This window comes from Euleptes europaea, chromosome 13, assembly GCF_029931775.1.
Source record: "Euleptes europaea isolate rEulEur1 chromosome 13, rEulEur1.hap1, whole genome shotgun sequence".
In the NCBI taxonomy this organism is placed as follows: domain Eukaryota; kingdom Metazoa; phylum Chordata; class Lepidosauria; order Squamata; family Sphaerodactylidae; genus Euleptes; species Euleptes europaea.
Genome location: NC_079324.1, coordinates 14,293,959 through 14,313,434, shown reverse-complemented (window position 1 = coordinate 14,313,434; position 19,476 = coordinate 14,293,959). Strand labels below are relative to the sequence as shown.

Genomic DNA, 19,476 nt, shown 5'->3' with positions numbered 1-19,476 from the left:
GCCAGTATTGTGCGATTGGCAAACCCTGCCAGCATGACACAGATGCACTCCACAAGCTCATCTGAGCACTCTGTGGCTGCACATCTGTTACATGGTTTTCGTTGGAGAAACAGTTTAGCCAGAAGCTGTGCCATATCTATATCTATATATGTGTGTTGCAAAAGATTAAGGGCATGAGATATTGTGACATGGGTGGTAGGGAGAGTTCATTATGACAGCAACCAGGGAATCCGGGCTAAATCACTGCTCTGCAAAGTGACACAATGCAAGAAGTGTGCGCTCAGCAATTAGTAATACACTTTTTTAAATGAGTGTATAGGTCCAGTAGAAGGGTAACGCCTTATGTGCAGACACTGAACACCCAAAACTTAAGGGAGAACCAATATAACTACATATCGCTATAAATTCAGATCAAATAGATTACTTACTATAGATGTTGTAGGGGAAAAATGGCATCGAATAAAGATGTACTATTGAACGGTAACAGAGAGGACCCTTCTTTATACAACCTTCAAGAGGCATAAAAGGTGTCTGTACCTCCGTCGTTGTCCACGTTATCCCCGCACATCATTTCCATGACAATGTTACATCCCATTCCGCTCCAGCCCACCTGGCAGACACAGTGCCAGCCATTCTGGTCAAGGGTACATCGTCCATTTCCATAACACAGACCTGGGCAGCCATCTACACAAAGAGAGAGAGACACACACAACACACACATAAAATAACAAATAAACTTTGACACAAGATTTTTAAAAAAACTTTCAGCTAATGATAAAACGGTTTGTGAGCCCGTGGAAAGTGCCGTCAAGCTACAGCTGACGTATGGTGACCCCATGTGGTTTTCAAGGCAAGAGACAAACAGAGGTGGTTTGCCAGTGCCTTCCTCTGCACAGCAACCCTGGCATTCCTTGGTGGTCTCCCATCCAAATACTAACCAAGGCTGACCCTGCTTAGCTTCTGAGATTTGACAAGATCAGGCTAGCCTGGGCCATCCAGGTCAGGGCAGATACTATTAATACACAAAGCTAAAGAATCACAGTTGCTGGGGGATCTCTCTGGATTTTCTCGCGTAGCAGCTGCTAACTTGATTGTGTGACATGCAGCCCAGTTCTGTGGGTATTTAGCCAGAAGCAAGGCCTACTGGGCTAAACAGGGATTGCTCCCATGCCGCTGTGCCTGGAATGGCAGCCTTTAATGCCATAAATGGGTTGGATTCTTTCTCCTCCCATGATATTCTCAGCACAGCTTGCATTCCAGCCAGTAGATGTGCTCTAACTGGGCTCGGCTGCAGCTTTCTGAAGCTCCTTAATTATGTTATATTGATTGGTGAGCTCCAATATTGGCAATAAGCTCTGAGCCAGCAGCTGCGTCTGGAAAATATCAGCATTCGAGCTGCACTCCGAACAGCCCTTCTGTTCGCAAGGCTATGGGAATCAGCTGTCGCTGTAGAAACGTAAACCACCGTCTATACAAGGGCCAACCCAAGGAAGAGTCGGTAGGATGACCACAAGGCCAGTATCAGAAGCTATGCAAGTGAATGAGTACAGTAATTATCTAATACTGTGACTTGTGCTAAAAAATATGCCTATCGTGTTGCAACATGCAGGTTCACATGCAGACATTACAATATTTGCAACTACGTTTGTTTGTTTTTTAAATGCCCCACTGCCCTCCAAAAGTAGTTTACCAACAGTCAGACCAAAAAACCCAGTCTGTAGTATCTTCAGAGGAAGGAAGGATATGTAAAATATATGGTAGCTTGAGAGCCATTGTGGGGGCTATAGTGGGCAGAATGCTGGACTGACCAGGGTATCCTAGGTTTGAACCCCTGCTTGGGACACAATGCTTAATGAGTGATGTTCACTATTGCAGGCATGGAAAACCCTTTCATTCCAATGCGGGCTGCCAATAACAAGCCCTGCCTTACAAGAGCCCCACCCACTTTCTGAAAATTCAGCAGCTGACAGGGGATATATGGGCAGGTGCCATTGTGCCCAGGGTGCCACCTTGGAAAACCCTGTTTGCGAAATAGAACCCCAAAGATTGGGGAGGGGAGAAAGATTTCTTGCTACAGAGAGCATATTTAATGTAGAGACACCCTCTATTGTAAGTTGATTTTTTCCCCTTTGAGCAGAAAATGGTTTTGCAAAGGGGCAGTCATGACCAAAAGTTCCTGATCTGGACAGATTTTTCTATTAGCCCACACTAGGGAAGCCCAAAGGGAGACGCCTCACATCTATCAGTCTCTCACTGTGAAATGGGTGTTCATTAGGCTTGCCAGGCCCCGTAGCTTCACCAGAGGGAGCTTTCTAGGGCTGTGGCTGTAACGTGCGGTGTGCGTGGGCACCTGCGCAATGCACGTGCGCACCCCATGCGATGCACCCACATCACTTCCAGGTTTACCCAGAAGCAACATGGACTCTCTAGCAATCTCGGGCAAAACGCTATGGTTTCTATAGAGTTTTCTCTGAGATTGCCAGAGAGTCCGCGTCACTTTTGGGTTTACCCAAAAGTGAGCGTGCGCGCGTGTGTGTGCCCGCTGGCCATCAGCTGGCTAGCAGGCAGCCTGGTGGATTGGCGGGATTTTACCCGCCACCACCGGGCACTTGGCAACCCTAGTGTTCACGTAATTCAAGAATGTGGGGGAAAGCAAATGGGGAGGGGTGGCAGCTGAACAGAAGGAGCTGTGGGAATGCAGCATATGAATGTGCATCCATAAACTACCTCTGTACACAATCAAGGACATACACAAACAGTTTGAATTAAAATTGTCAGTGGTTTGATGGTGTTGATCCCAACTTGCAACTGAACCAAACTCCCTAGCTGGCTGGGCATTTCTGATTTTACCTTCACCTCCCTCTACTGTATGATAAACATCCGGGAGGGGGATGCACACCCCACATCCTCCAGAACAGTGCAAGCTGTTATGCCCTTAAGCAGACCAAGTTCCCCTCCTGGCTCAATTTTCTTCTTCCTTTTTTTGTCTTTAACTGACACGCACAGTGCCACCCTACTCAGCATTCCACCCATAAGGCTCTTCTGCATTAGAGGCCGGAGGATTTTCTCCCACTCCACATTGTCTTCTATGTGTCATGGAATGTGGCTGTAAGCAACCAAGGAAGGGTGCCTGTATGGTGTAGTGGTTAGGAGCATGGCGGGGTGGTTAAGAGCGATGGCCTCTAATTTGGTGAACCGGGTTTGATTCCCCACTCCTTCACATGAAGCCTGCTGGGTGACCTTGGGCCAGTCACAGTTCTCTCTGAACTCTCTCAGCCTCACCTACCTCGCAAGGTGTCTGTAGTGGGGAGAGGAAGGGAAGGCGATTGTAAGCCAGTTTGATTCTCCTTAAAAGGTAGAGAAAACCAGCGTATAAAAACCAACTCTTCTTCTTCCACAGATGTGTTGCAGCAGTGCATGCTCCGTGGTGGAAATTACCATCACATACCACTGTGCAGTTCTACATCCCCTTAAAAAAAAACCTGGGCTGTGCCATGGACAATTATTTCTGAACAGGATGGGAATCCCACCATGCGGTTTGAGGAAAGGGTGCTGCATTACCCAAGTGACAAGAGAGGTGAAATGATTTGGGGAGCAGGGCTTTGGGGAGAAGTGAGACAACTGAGGTGTGGCAAGGGAAAGCCAGGCAGAAAATAGCAGCATTCGAGGCAAGTGTTGACCAGCGCATGAACCAGAGTTTAGCTGTGTAGCGGGAAGGGTGTGGGGGGAGAAGCGAATAGATTTTCATGTCACACACAGGAGCAGTGATACGATTTGGCAAGGGAACTGACTAAAGGGAGCAAAAGAAGGGAAGAAATTGAACAGGACTGCAGTCACGCCATTTTCTAAATCACATCCCTTCAGCAGTCCAAAACCTTGTTTCTATCAATAGAGCTGTACTTCAACTTTGTAGATTTGGGCCACTGGGAGATGAAGGCAAAAAAACAGAAATAGAACAAGCATATCTCTGAATAAGAGTTTGCATCTTCTCGTTTTTCCCCTTTTGAGCTCATGCATTAAAAGCTTACATTGAATGAGTAGCTTAAAAAAAACCCCAGCACAAGGGCCATTGGAATTTATGTACCAAAATGAAAATACATAACCCTTTCAGTATTAATTTGCCATCTGTTGATTAAGATAAAAGTACCGCCGCTCTGGTTTAAAAGGTGGCTATTTCTACTTATATGGATGAAAGATAACACAAATCTCATCTCATTATTTCAATGGCCAGGTGAAGATATTCCTACTGGCAACAAAGTGTGAAACAAACACAGATGCTTGTAGTTATTTTTAATGGCCCTAGTTATGGGGTGTGTTTTATCGCCATTTGACACGAAATACCGTTCTCATGAAATACTGAACTATTATTGCCCCAATCAACTTATACAGGCACGTAGCGGTGAGATGCTGCAGGCATAGGTCTCTCCACTCAACATATACAAACTGCGGCTGTGGCTGCGGTTGTATGTTTGCACCAACACTACAGATGCGAATTTTCTGCCCCAAAGCATTTCTCATCTGCTCTAATCAAACCAATTAGAAGAAGAGTTGGTTTTTATATGCTGACTTTCTCTACCACTTAAGAAAGAATAAAACCAGATTACAATCTTCTTCCCTTCCCCTCCACACAACAGTTGCCCTGTGAGGTAGGTGGAGCTGAGAGAGCTCTTAAGAGAGCTGTGACTAGCCCAATGTCTCCCAGCTGGCTTCATGTGTAGGAGTGGGGAAACCAACCCGGTTCACCAGATTGGCATCCTCCGCTCATGTGGAGGAGTGGGGAATCAAACCCAGTTCTCTAGATTAGAGTCCACCACTCCAAAACACCGCTCTTAACCACTACACCACGCTGGCCCTCTACAATGCGCATTGTGCCTTCTTTGCAACACCTCTCCCACCTTCTGACTGGGATATAAGGACTTAGAGATCTTTATTTTGACTCGTATCTGATGAAGGGAGCTTTGACTCTTGAAAGCTCAACACCCTGAAAATCTTGTTGGTCTCTATGGAGCAACTGGACTTCTGCCTTATACCGGGGCTAAAACAAGTCAGGTGGATTGGAGGAAGAAAAAACAATAGCTTGCGGTGTGGACTTTTGGCCTTGGCCACAGCACACCTGGGAACTAAAACTAGAAGACCACAACAGCTTTTGTCAAGAGCAGCATCAACTGGGGGACGGGGGTAGATACAGGCCCAATTTGTTTCCAGACAGCAGTACTCATTCTGACATGAGCTCCTTCCCAGGTGGACAACCAGCAAGTTTACCTCTGTAAATGGATAACTTTTATTTATCAGTGCTATGAAATTCAGCTCTTTGCTTCAGATACAACCCAAACATTTCCCTGTAAAATGTGTTGGATATTATGACTCTTTCCACCAAGTCCTCCATCAGAGGAAGCCTTTCTTCATCAGAAGAAGTCATGAACACATGAAACTGCCTTTTACTGAATCAGACCCTTGGTCCATCAAAGTCAGTATTGTCTACTCAGACCAGCAGTGGCTCTCCAGGGTCTCAGGCAGAGGTCTTTCACATCACCTACTTGCCTAGTCCCTTTAACCGGAGATGCCGGGGATTGAACCTGGGACCTTATGAGCCACAGCCCCTCCCCATCCTGCACTGAGGGAAGACTTTCCCTCTGAAAGAAGGTTTAGCAGAAGGGAATAATAGGATCCAACTTAGTGGAAGGAATGTATAATCCAACCCACTGTATTTATATTTTCTGAGCCCTACTTCAAATTGGGATATGTTTTATGACTTCACAAAGCAACCCATTGATCCAAATCTGAACTTGGCTGAAGAATTTCCAGAAGAATTTCTATTTCCAAAAGGGTTAGTGCCAAAAAATAAATAAATAAATCATCAGGACTGTGTACACACCAATCTTACCAATGGTGCAGTGGTCCCCTTCCCATCCAGGGCTGCATTCGCACTTGCCGTCTTTGCACTGCCCATGTTCAGTGCAATGGGAATTACACATACGCTCCTCACAGGTCGGGCCTACCCAGCCTTCTTCACATTGGCACATGCCTCTTGCACAAACGCCATGGCTGCCACACTCCAGCGTGCAAAGCTCTGCAAGAAATTTTTTAAAAAGAGACAGGTTTCATTTTGAAAAGAACAAACTGAAAACAACAACGGCTAACTGCATTTTGATCCTATGCATATGCTTTCTTGAAAGAAAGTGCACTGTGGTCACTGGCTTAATCTCAAGAAAAGGGTATGTAGGAATGAAGCCATGCAGTCTTTTGAACCACACTGTATAAGAACACAAGAAGAGCCCTGACGGATCTGAACAGTGGTACATGTAGTCCAGCATCCTGTCTCACTAGGGTTGCCAATCTCCAGGTGGTGGCTGGAGATCTCCCACTATCACAACTGATCTCCAGGTGACAGAGATCAATTCCCCTGGAGAAAATGGCTGCTTTGGAAGCGGACTCTATGGCATTTTGCACCATTGAATTCCCTCCCCTCCCTAAACCCCACCCTCCTCAGGCTCCACCCCCCAAATCTCCAGGTATTTCCCAACCTGGAGCTGGCAACCCTACGTCTCACACAGTGGCCAACCAGTTCGTCTGGAGGTCCATCAACAGGGTATAGTGGCTGAGGCCTTCCCCTCATATTGTCTCCTGGCACTGGTATTCAAAGGTTTACTGCCTCTGAACATGGAGGATGACTTGTAAACCAACATATTAAGATAACAAGGCAGCAGAGAGGAATTCCTACTGAACATTGCTAATGGAGTCTAAAACTTCTTCCAAAACACAGTTGCTAGGGTTGCCAACCTCCAGGTGGTGGCTAGAGATCTCCTGCTTTTACAACTGATCTCTAGGTGACAGAGATCAGTTCACCAGGAGAAAATGGCTGCTTTGGAAGGTGGACTCTATGGCATTATACCCCATTGAAGCACCCCCCTTTCCCAAAATCCACCCTCCCCAGGCTCCACCCCCAAAATCTCCAGGTATTTCCAAAACCAGAGCTGGCAACTCTAACAGTTGCTCATTTATAAGAAAGCAACAGGTTATGGTGGCTAGTAACAGCTGAGATGCTTAGAAATGAATCCTCAAAGAACAGGTAAGGTCTATCATTTCATCCCATTTTCACAACTCTGCATAAACATGAAACACACACAGTCCACGGTAATCAAGACATAAAAAGTTAAATTCCTATTATTAACCCCAAAAGCAGTAACCCCCCACCCAAAAAAAAATCATAGTGGACCTTGGCTGCTACTGATTCAAATGCACCTTTTTAAATAACTATTTTATCAATAAAGGTCCAAAAGAAGGACTTCTTATCTCTTATCAGACTTTCTGTAAAGGCCATACCTGAGCACATACTGACCAAGATCTTCTACTTCCTCATATCCTCTCCCATTCAAAGTGGAAGAATGTGTTACAAACCCAAGACTGCTGCTGAAAAGGTAGCCCCATGTTGAACCTTCACAAATCTAGTTCAGTTAACCCTATGCCCTGATATTATCACAGTGTGCATTTTCCTTCATAAGAACACAAGAAAGGCCCTGCTGGATCAGACCAAGGCCCATCAAGTCCAGCAGTATGTTCACACAGTGGCCAACCAGGTGCCTCTAGGAAGCCACTAACAAGACGAGTGCAGCAGCACCATCCTGCCTGTGTTCCATCGCACCCAAAATAATAGGCATGCTCCTGATACTAGAGAGAATAGGTATGCAGCATGACTAGTATCCATTCTAACTAACAGCCATGAATACATCCTCCATGAATATGTCCACTCCCCTCTTAAAGCCCTCCAAGCTGGCAGCCAGCTTCCTCCCCTTAATGTCACTGGCTACCACTGGCGGAGACAAGTGAAACACGCACTGATGATGTATTAGTTACAGGTAGGGTTGTTAACCTCCAAGTGGTGGCTGAAAATCTCCCGCTGTTACAACTGATCTCCAGGCAACAGAGATCAGTTAACCTGGAGGAAAGGGCCGCTTTGGAAGGTGGACTCTATGACATTATACTCAATTGAAGTCCCTCCCCTCTCCAAACCCTGCCCTCCCCAGGCTCCACCCTCAAAGTCTCCAGGTATTTCCCAACTCAGATTTGGCAACCCCAGTTACAGGAGAACTTTCCAGTGCTTGGATCAGGAAGGCAAATCATGAGCAACAGCAGAGAATGCTCAGAAAATAAAAGATTCATAATGATGGAGTCTTCCCCAATCCTCCCCAGCACCAACCAGCTAGGAAAACTGAAGGATCTCTTCTTGCTTCCCCCTACTTCCCCCCCCCCCAGCACACTGAACAGTATATCATCAATGTCTAAAACACCGGGAGCATCGTGAAACGCAGTCACCAGGATGTATGACGTTACATTAAATGCTCTTCCTTATTCCTATCTAGTCAGCTAGCCGGTATTACCATGACAGCAGCCATAGCAAGGTAATTGGTCATGGTGGCGGAAAGGAGGAATTCTTTTCTGTCTTGGATATGCAACATACAACTCAAGCTCACACTGAAAAAAGGGCATTATGAACAACCCAAGTTCACATTCCGGGAATACAGCCTTTGGTGGAATTACTAATCAGGACGTAGGGCAAGATGAAAGGGAAAAAGGAACTCAGGGCAGGCCTGCTGTTTTCAAGGGCAGCCTCGTGTTCTGTGTTTTGCATGCACTTTATTGAAAACACTCTGCTAGCAACTCTGCAGGTAAGGACTGAAAGAAGCAGTTCTCTCAGAGATGCACTTTGGCTTGAAGAAGCATTTCTCCATCACATACCTCTGTTGAAATGAATATAGCCAAGGACCAAACCTACTGACATTAATGGCCACTTCATCATCCTGTATTTTGGAATTGTGTGATCTATTTTTATCTCGAGTTGCTGATAAATTGAAAGATTTTTTTTTAAAGGACCAAAGAGAATCTGACATGTAAGATCAAATTCTCCTCTCTCAGCATAAACCTTGCATTTAAATTCTTGCATAATTTAGGTAGTGGTCCTTCTTCCATCCTAGTGATATCGAGCCTGTCATTCAAAACACAAATCCATACATTCATTGCAACAAAAGCTCACCCAATTTGTCCAAAAATTAAGGATGTTTGGAAGAACTCATATCTCAGTGATATGTTTAAAAATCTACTGGGTTAGAAACATATTCTATTTTGGCCCCAATTCTATTTTAGCATTTATTTTGAAAAGTTACTACTTTCTCCCTATGGAGCTAGATCATGATAGGTAGCCGTGTTAGTCTGTCTGTAGAAGTAGAAAAGTGAGTATCTGAAGAAGTGAGCTGTGTCTCACGAAACCTCATACCTTGCCAGAAATTTTGTTAGTCTTTAAGGTGCTACTGGACTCTTGCTCTTTTCTACTACTTCCCCCCTGTATATTTCCCTAAAAAATTGCTGAACTTTACAAAGGAAAGCCCTCCTGGGTCAAATCAAAGACATATCTTTTCTAGCACCCTGGTTCCCAAAGTAGCCAACCAGATGCCCCAGGGAAATCCACAAGCAGAGCATGAAGACCACCTAGGGTTGCCAACCTCCAGGTGGTAGCTGGAGATCGCCTGGAATTACAACTGACCTCCAGGTGACAGATACCAGTTCACCTGGAGAAAATGGCCACTATGGTAAGTGGACTCTATGGCATTATACCCCACTGAAGTCCCTCCTTTCCTCAGGCTCCACCCCCCAAATCTCTAGGTATTATCTAACCCAGAGTTGGAAACTGGCAACCACCTTCCCCTGTTGCTGCCCCCAAGAATACACTGAGCCATCAATAATTACAGCTGTTGAGAGATTTATCCTCTATGAAATTGCTTAATCCCTTTTTAAAATCATCTGCCCATCAACTTAACTGGGCAACCCTATGTACTGGTATTGTCCGAAAGGGAGAAAAAAGTTCTCTCTATCCTTGGCCTTTCCTTGTAGGGAAGATCCCTGGATCATTTTGGTGGCTTTTTTTTCTGCACCTTTTCCAATCACCTCTGTCAAAGCAGCAGTATTGACAGCAGAGAAGGTCAGCTGATGCTAAAGAGGACAGCTACAGCACTTTCATTAGCTGAAAAACACTCCAATTTATGTTGGCCAGTGGCAGCCCAAACCACATCTGGTCTTGCCCCAGAACCTCCAAACATGCTCAGAAATTAGGCCTCCCAGTTAAACGCTAAAACCGTCTTTGTTTTCTCACTCAGAAAACATACTCACGACAACAATGCCTTCCACATGCCTTATTTACTGAAGTATTTCTATGCTGCTTTTCTCCCCAAAGGTACCCGGAAAAGGCTTACAGGACGTTCTTGATTACAAAACTGTTTAAACAAATAAGAAAAAGAAAGCACAAATGTATATGGGGTGGCAGCAGTCCACCAAGCTGCTAGCCACAGGCCACAGGCTTCAAACCACCAGCTAAGAGACAAACTCATGCCTCTTCCTATGTGAATAGAGCAAATTCACCACATACATATTGGTTATCAGGAAGTGCATGTTCTTATTAGTTTGCAAGGGATACTAAACATTGTTACCTCCTATAACAGTTTTCCTCTTTCTAAAACTAAACCAGGAAATACTTCTCTGGCAACCTTAGCCGGAGAACTGGGGCGGGGGGAGAGAGCAAATTCTTACATCAACCTGGGTTTTATTGATTAACTGGGCAGTAGAAGATACATCAGTACATATAATTAGCTAAGTCTTTGCTATCTACACTAATGCATTTGAGTATAGATGCAGATGCAATCATCCTGGGTCCTTTGAGAAAGATAGGTCGGAGTACAGAAAGTCTAGCGAAGTACCTTCTGAGGCTTGTTCCTTTAATAAAGTGACTGCATTAGAGTTGCTATCTGTGGGTTGGGAAATTCCTGGAGGTTTGAGGGGTGGAGCCTGGGGAGGGCAGGGTGAGGGGAGGGACCTCAGCAGGGTATAATGCCATAGAGTCCACCCTCCAAAGCAGCCATTTCTCCAGGGGAACTGATCTTGGTCATCTGGAGATCAACTATTATAGCGTGAGATCTCCAGGTGCCACTTGGAGGTTTGCCCCCCTGCTTTGCAGAAAGAGGCCTTGTATGTAGCTGATCCGAGGACTCTACAGCAAGGTCAACACTAAATAGATAGGGTTGCCGGGTATGGCCTGGCAACCAGCAGGAGATGGGGCAGGGACTTGGGGAGCTACCGTCAAAAACATTATGATGTCACTTCCAGGGAAAACTTGAAAAAGAAATCAATCCTCTCCACAGAGTTTCTGGTGATTTTCTAGAAAGCCCACAAGCAAGACAACTGCAGCAGCATTATCCTGCCTGTGTTTCACAGTACCTTATGTAATGGGCTTGATCCTCTGATACTGGAGAGAATAGGTATGCATCATGTCTAGTATTCTTTTGATTAGTAGCCATGGATAGCCCTAACCTCCATGAACATGTCCACTCCTCTCTAAAAGTCTTCCACGTTGGCAGCCATCACCACACCCAGGGGCAGGGAGTTCCACAATTTAACTATGCATTGTATGAAGAAATACTTCCTTTTATCTGTTTTGAATCTCTCACCCTCCAGCTTCAGCAGATGAGAAAATCTCCTCCCTGTCCACTGTTTCCATACTATGCATAATTTTATAGACCTCTATCATGTCTCCCCTTAACCACCTTCTTTCCAAGCTCAACAGCCCTAAGCGTTTTAACCTCTCCTCATAGGGCAGTTGCTCTAGTCCTCTGATCATTCTCACCAGAGAAATCAGGGCCCCCAGAAGGAAAATGGTACCTGCATCCGGGAATTCACACATTCACAGTAGTTGGAAGGTAGACACCGTACTGTACTCTCGATGGTACCATCAAGGGGAGAGATGGAAAGAAGGAAAAGGAGGATGGGGGGGGGAGTGGTAGCTCCTTTCTGGCCTCCAGGAAAAAGACACACAGGCAAGAGGAGGCTTCTCTTGCCTTTTTGGCATCCCTTTTTGGAGAGCCAGTGTGGTGTAGTGGTTAAGAGTGGTGGTTTGGAGTGGTGGACTTTAATCTGGAGAACCAGGTTGGTTTCCCCACTCCTACACACGAAGCCAGCTGGGTGACCTTGGGCTAGTCTCAGTTCTCTCAGAACTGTCTCAGCTCCACCTACCTCACAGGGTGTCTGTTGTGGGGAGAGGAAGGGAAGGAGATTGTAAACTGGTTTGATTCTCCCTTAAGTGGTAGAGAAAGTCGGCATAGAAAAACCAGCTCTTCTTCTTCACCCCTCAAAATCTGGCACCGTAAGCAATCACTGACCACTGGGCCAGCCCTGACTGCAGGGAAAGTGGTAGATGAGAGGGGAAGCAAGAAAGCAGTAAAAGGGAAGCTGCAGAGGCTACGAATGGGAGTGGAGGCGAAGACAACTCAGGGAGGAGGGCCAGCTGGGGGTGGGTGAAATTTCACCCCACCTCACATGCAGGACCCTTGCATGTACGATCAGAGAGTTAATGCCTAAATTTGTTTGTTTTCCTTTTTCTGTCCGCTTTCCTTTTTGTGTTGTGTATCCCATTGTAGGAGTTATTTTCAACTGTAAATTGCCTAGAATGCTATGACAGAAAGGTGTTCTATAAATGTATCAAATATGTAAAAACAAACAAAAAGGTGTTGTAGATGAATCTGAATTTAATATCAGCCTGGTTTGTTTTGTTTTATTACATGCTTATTGTTTCACCGACTTTTTATTGTCTCAATTGATTTTGTTTTAGTTGTGATCTGCTTCAAGCAGGTCTAGAGAGGGGGCATACAAAGTTCATGAATGAACAAATAAATAAATAAATGTTGAGTGGTTGCCTTTATGATTAGCTCAACATAACCTGTAGCTGACTTGAGAGCGATATAACTCAGTTGCATTCAGAATTCTATCCAGCCAGAATTTGGAACTGTTGTCATTAAGTCCTGTTGTACGGGCATATATTCTGTATGATTCATCAAGAAACAAAACTGCAGTGTAACTTGAAAAATTGACTTAGGCACTTCTGTGATACTGTAACAAATGGCTGATCTTTGCTTTATTTCCTGTTTTCTGAATAAAGCTTGCTGAATAAAGCTGACCAAGATTTATTTATAACATCTGATATGTTCATCCTGATGTGCATACATCTGTTTATCTTCTAGAGAGAGAATCTGCTGTTGTGTTGGCAGATCAGGGCCCTGGACTGCTACAGCCCATTCCTGAGCTTGGGGGCCAAATGGGCTTAGGAGGCGTCGTGACCCCTACGCCAGCATCTGTGCCACTTACGCCGTGCAAAATGGCATGGATGCTGGCGCAGTGCCACTTGCGCTGGCTTCCCTGGAAGGCCGCAGCAGAGCGGCCCTTGGATGCTGGCTCGGCCCCCGCAACAGTGGTGCTGCGCCAGCTTTTTGTTGGTGCAGCATCCCTGTTTTCAGTGGGGCTTTCCCCCTTTTTTCTCATTTTTATTTTTAAAATGCCTTTTTTAGCCTTAAAGCAGCCGAGAATCCTCATTGGAGGCGCCGTGGCACTGCCACGGCCATGCTGTCCCTGGCCACTTCAGCTCTCTGGAATGAGCTGTAAGTGAATGAGCCTTTTTTGGATCCCCCGTCAAGTCACTGGATCCAGTGTATTTCAGTAATATGTACAAGAGAACTCAGTATTATTGTTCCTATTTCTAAGGGAAATGCATTAAGTAATTATAGCCTGATTATATAATTTCTTGGACATGGTATCTTAATTATATTATAGATATTTAGCAAATGAATTATAAGCTTGGGTGATTAAAGACCAGATGCTGGCACAAGACCAGGCTGGTTTCAGAGCTGCAAGACATATTAGTATTTTGAGCAATATTTTGTTCTGGACCATCTGATCTTTGGTTATACAAAAGGGTTCCCTGCTACCCTGCACAATAAATCTGTATGCAAGAGTTGTAGTTTTAAAGGTGGCTTTCCATTTGTTAGATATCCATTGATTATGGCTAAAATTATTGCATAAAATACTGAAAGGTGATTTCTACTTTTCATTAAATGTTAATTTACTGCCACAAATACGAGGGCTGTGAGGGTAATTTAAGACTGTCAACTGTGCAACCCCCCTATCAACAAAGAGTGTGTCCTGGTCCAGGAATATTGTAAATTGGCACTCCTTTAACTCCATAGTTAAATCGTGGAACTCCCTACCCCAGGACATGGTGATGGCTGACAACCTGGAAGGCTTGAAGAGGGGAGTGGACATGTTCATAGATGATAGGGCTATTCATGGCTACTAGTAAAAATGAATACTAGTCGTGATGCATACCTATTCTCTCCAGTAACAGAGGAGCATGCCTGGAACACAGGCAGGATAGTGCTGCTGCAGTCGTCTTGTTTGTGGACTTCCTAGAGGCACCTGGTTGGCCACTGTGTGAACAGACTGCTGGACTTGATGGGCCTTGGCCTGATACAGCATTGCTTTTCTTATATTATGTCCTTTAATTTGCATGTGAAAAACATCACAATTTTAGGAATTTCTCTGTGTCAGTTTTAACGTGCAAGAAAGATGTGGTATTCGTCTCTCATTCACAGATCAGTCTTAGCATAATTTATGACGACCAGGTTTTTTTTAAATAACACAACTTCAAAAAACCCTTAATTAAATTTATAAGATGACGACTGTCATTATTGGTGGGCATCCTCCTAGTCATAAGTGGTACCTTGGTGATTACCTCTGCTGAACAAATCAACCCTTTAAAACATCATGGGATTCCTTTCTCTGGAAATCATTCATGGTCCACTTACTAGCTGGCCATTAAACTTTAAATTTCAAGGTCTGTTAAGGCTCTACTGCACTTTATGCTCAGTAGGGGTGGCAATTTAATCCCTTCTGCTGTTAAATTATTTCCAGCTAAAATAATGGCGCAAGTAAAATATGGGGATGGATTATGGGGTCTCTTAAACTTCAGCCAAATGCAGGTTCTGCAGAATGGTTTTCTGAGAGTGCTTTTACATCTTGCATCTAATCTAATACTCCACCTTTAGGCTCAGGAGCACATGGGGGAGGGCAATATCTATTTTAGCAAAGTTCATAAAGCTTTAAGTCATCAGTAGCACAAAATTCTGAAAAAGAGACACTGTAGAGTAAAAAAAAATAAAGACAAACAACTGCGCTTTTAAAGGAAGTGGGACAGAAAAAAATTGAGGTTTGTGGAATCTTCAGTGCTGTGGCTCAGTGGTACAGCCTCTGCTTGGCATGCAGAAAGTCCCAGGTTCAATCCCTGGTATCTTCAGTTAAAGGGACCAGGCAAGTAGGTGATGTGAAAGACCTCTGCCTGAGACCCTGGAGAGCTGCTGCAGGTCTGAGTACACAATACTGACTTTGATGGACCAAGGGTCTGATTCAGTAGAAGGCAGCTTCATGTGTTCATGTATTTAATGCTGCTCCTGAGGTAATTGGATTGGGGGTAGATTGATACTGGGGCAATGAGTGGGGGAGTATGTAACTCTTCCACCACACTAAATGAGTTTCCTTGAGCTGCTATTAACTGCAGTAATGAAAAAAGACAGGTATAATACAAGTAACCTTATAATGGGGGGGGGGGAGTTGTAAATGGCAGCTGCTTAATTCTTGGGCTCCTCAAATGGGCTCTTCTTAATTAGCTACAACAAATGATTGTGAGCTCAGGCAAAGTGATTAACAGCGGATGGCATCTATCGTACTATCTGCCTTACTCCAAGCTATGTGGCAACAGCTCCTATGAGGACAACAAAGATGACAGAAAGGTTCTCGTAGGTTATCCGGGCTGTGTAACCGTGGTCTTGGTATTTTCTTTCCTGACGTTTCGCCAGCAGCTGTGGCCGGCATCTTCAGAGGAGTAACACTGAAGGACAGTGTCTCTCAGTGTCCAGTGTGTAGGAAGACAACAAAACGCATCGGGACAACAAAACGCAGCATACAAACAAGGATAAAAGAACATGAAAGATACTGCAGACTGGGCCAACCTGAGAAATCAGCAGTGGCTGAACATGGACTGACCCAAACGGGACACAGGGTCTTATTCCAAGACACTGAAAGACTGGACAATTCTACCAACTATTTTGTCAGATTGCACAGAGAAGCCATTGAAATTCATAAACATCAGCACAACTTTAACAGAAAAGAAGAGAGTTTAAGAATGAATAAGGCTTGGCTTCCTGTCTTGAAAACCTCCAGACTAACAAAGACTACAGTCCACAATAGCCATGCAGATTAGCTTTGGATTTCACACATTAACAGATCACTTCAGGATACAATGGTTCCATATTAACATACCACACCCTCATTAGCACATAATCTTGATTCTTACAGGACAATGATTAGCACATTACCTTTGATACTTTTTGCTGGACAATGATTCAGCTCAAACCCAACCCCTTTCTGACTATATATTACTCTTCCTACACACTTGACACTGAGAGACACCGTCCTTCAGCATTACTCCTCTGAAGATGCCGGCCACAGCTGCTGGCGAAACGTCAGGAAAGAAAATACCAAGACCACGGTCACACAGCCTGGATAACCTACGAGAACCAATGAACTCTGACCGTGAAAGCCTTCGACAATATTATGACAGAAAGGCATTGGTCTCACTGTGAGCCCCCGGTAAGGCTGGGTACCTTTGAGAGCCTGATGCATCTGGAGCTGCTCAGTATATTGACTTATTTTTTTATCTAGTCCACTTCATTGGGAAGAGTTCCGGGACCCTGAAAGGTGGGGGAAGAGGAGAAGCTAATCGCAGTAGAAGAAGAGTTGGTTTTCATACCTCGCTTTTTCTCTACCTTTAAGGAGACTCAAAGCGCCTTACAGTTGCCTTCCCCTCCCTACAACAAACATCTTGTGAAGTAGGCGGGGCTGAGAGAGTTCAAAGAGAACTGTGACTAGCCCAAGGTCACCCAGCAGGTTGCATGTGGAGGAGTGCGGAAACAAATCTAGTTCACCAGATGAGAGTCCCTCGTTCATGTGGAGGAGTGGGGAATCAAACCCAGATTAGAGTCCACCGCTCTTAACCACTACACCATGCTAGCTCTCTACAGAACTACAGAATAACTACAGAACAAATGCCCCTAACATCTGGACAATACATCTAGTTTTCTGTTCCTCAAAATGAATCTGAGGGTGCATTAATTCTTCCCCTGGCCCAATCCACGTCTCATCTGTCCCAGTATATATCAGGGGATCTGATCAAACCCTAATAAATTGTGTAGTTGGTCCTTAAATGGGTCACTATTTCAGATTTGTGCCTGTGATTCAACAGGACGTGGTAAGGCAGAGAAGTTAAAATTATCTCAGCAACAGACGCCAGTGAGAGGAAAGCTCCAAACAACCGATACCAGCAGAGAGGGTTTGGGGACTGACAGACGGTTTTGTCTGTTGAGGGATGGAGCAAAGAGTATGTTTAAGGGTTAGCTTGACAGGGGAGTGATTTGAAGGACAGCATGGGGAACCGATTATTAATTTAATCACATTACAATGGAGCCAGGAGGGTGTTTTTGAAATTACAGCTGGGTGCTGAGGATTACTTGCAACATTTTACCAGCGTGTATCATAATATTTTTTTAAAAAAACCATCTGGGAAAGGCCCCTCTCCTTTGGCAAGTACTGCTTAAAACTGACATCCCACATTTTCCTGTTAACAATTCATAATTACCTCAGCAGGCACAATTTTAAATTAAACTTCATTCTTGTTCAGTTTTAAAAAGCAAACCTTCTTGTCTAGCCCAGTTTGCCTCATTCCTCAGTTACCATCCCAGGCTTGAGTGGGTTGTATAGTCAGGCTGAGATTTTATCTCTGCTGGGATTCTCCACTCCAGTGGGGAAAGCGGGACGTGGCAGGAATCCTTGCGGTGGTGCCACGGCCACGGCCCTCAGTTTGCAAGACCTGTGCAAGGCTGTTAATGTTAGGATGTTTTGGAGGTCATTCATTCACAAGGTTGCCATTGGTCTGAAGTGACTTGACAGCACATGACACACAGAGTAGACAATATCCTCAAAGGACAAAGCTGTGGAGCTGCTTCCTGTATACATTCTGCTAAAAAAAAAAGTCCAAGTAGGGTAGAATTTTCTCCCAGATTACTAGCTAAGAAATCTGAGGAACTTGGCTGCATGAATTATACTTCTCTGGTCGACAAAATTCAAACTGGGAAGAACTATTAGTAATAGACTATCCTTATCTTCTATGCTAAACTTTTTTTTTTAAAAGTGGAAAATACTAATGGATTATATTTGGAGAACTAAGAAACTCAGAACTGCTCTGGCAACTTTGAAAAAAAAGTGTCCTAATATACTGTATGATTATGCTTCACACTTAAAATGTTTAGCTTAATGGATTCACTCAGGGGTATTTTTCACGGAGATTTGCTGCTGTTTCGACGCTGATTTGCGTTGGAGTCAAATTTTGGTTATTCACTGCAGATCCGTATTTTCCCCCACTGAGCAAAATAAGCCGCGTTAAAGGAGAGGCAATCCAAACCACTTTTGAGACGATTTTTCCTGTGGACGCGTGTTTTGTTGCTCGGATGCCCGTGAACAAATGTTTGCTTCGCTCCCCGGGACGTCTCCTTTCTCCTCCCCCAAGAACGGTGATTGGCTGGGGGAGTTTCGCGCTCGGACAAGAATACCGCCCCTTTGGCTGCCTGCCTGCCTGCCTGCCTAGAATCCTGGCGCTTCTCTACCTCCGTCCCCGCACGCCTTCCCCGCCCCTAGCCCGGGATGGGTCTTGGAGCTGGGCCCACACCTCCAAGCCCAGGGGGACATCGGACGGAGCCCAGGGGGACGTCGGACGGACGGCTCCAGGGGGAGACCGGCGGGGCCACGCCATGTGCTCCTCGCGAGCTGGGGGTGGTGGTGGTGGCAACTCGGTCTAGGGCAGCTGGACCCGTGGGGGGGATGTTCAAGGGAAGGGGCTGTTGGCCCCTCTGCCCCAGAGGGGAGGGGGGATTTTTGAGAAATCGGATGGGAAAAATGTGCATCCTGAGAGCGGAAAACCCAAGGCAAAACTCCCTCCCATCACTCTTCTGAAGAGGGGCGGCCAGCCTGCTCTTATCCCCCTCCTCGCTCTCGATGCACTGTGGCTGGATCATGGCCAGCGCGCAATCCAGGGGCCTTCTTTCCTCTCCCCCCCCGCCATGCACACTGGCTGGATTGGGGCTGGTGCACAAGCTGGGAGCCCTCCTGTCTCTCACGATGCAATGTGGCCGGATCATGGCCGGCGTGCAAGCCAGGGGCCTTTCCTCTCCCCCCCTTGCCATGTACACTGGCTGGATCGGGGCTGGCACGCAAGCTAGGAGCCCTCCTGTCTCTCACGATGCAATGTGGCCGGATCATGGCCGGCGTGCAAGCCAGGGGCCTTCTTTCCTCTCCCCCCCGCCATTCCCACTTTCAGCTAAACACTTCTCTGGGCACATGGATGCAATTCTGCCTCCCCAATCCTGTCTATCATTAAAGGGCAATGGGTTCCACACCTATAGAAAATAGAGGGAAGCTTTGAAGAAAGCGCTACCTTGCCCCCCCACCCAATTTGGAATCTGACTGTTCCAAAAGAAGAACAGAGCGAGGGTGGAAGAG

General features: G+C 45.5%; 1 protein-coding gene across 2 annotated transcripts in view; it reads right to left on the bottom strand.

The window, feature by feature from the left end:
• Positions 1 to 19,476, bottom strand: part of TENM1 (teneurin transmembrane protein 1) — a 413,249-nt gene that overhangs the window by 160,567 nt on the left and 233,206 nt on the right. For both annotated transcript variants that reach the window (XM_056859258.1, XM_056859259.1), the window contains 2 exons: positions 5,885 to 6,070; positions 538 to 684 (listed from right to left, as the gene is read on the bottom strand). In XM_056859258.1, coding sequence (XP_056715236.1) covers positions 538 to 684; positions 5,885 to 6,070 — 333 coding nt within the window. The remainder of the gene's footprint in view (positions 1 to 537; positions 685 to 5,884; positions 6,071 to 19,476) is intronic.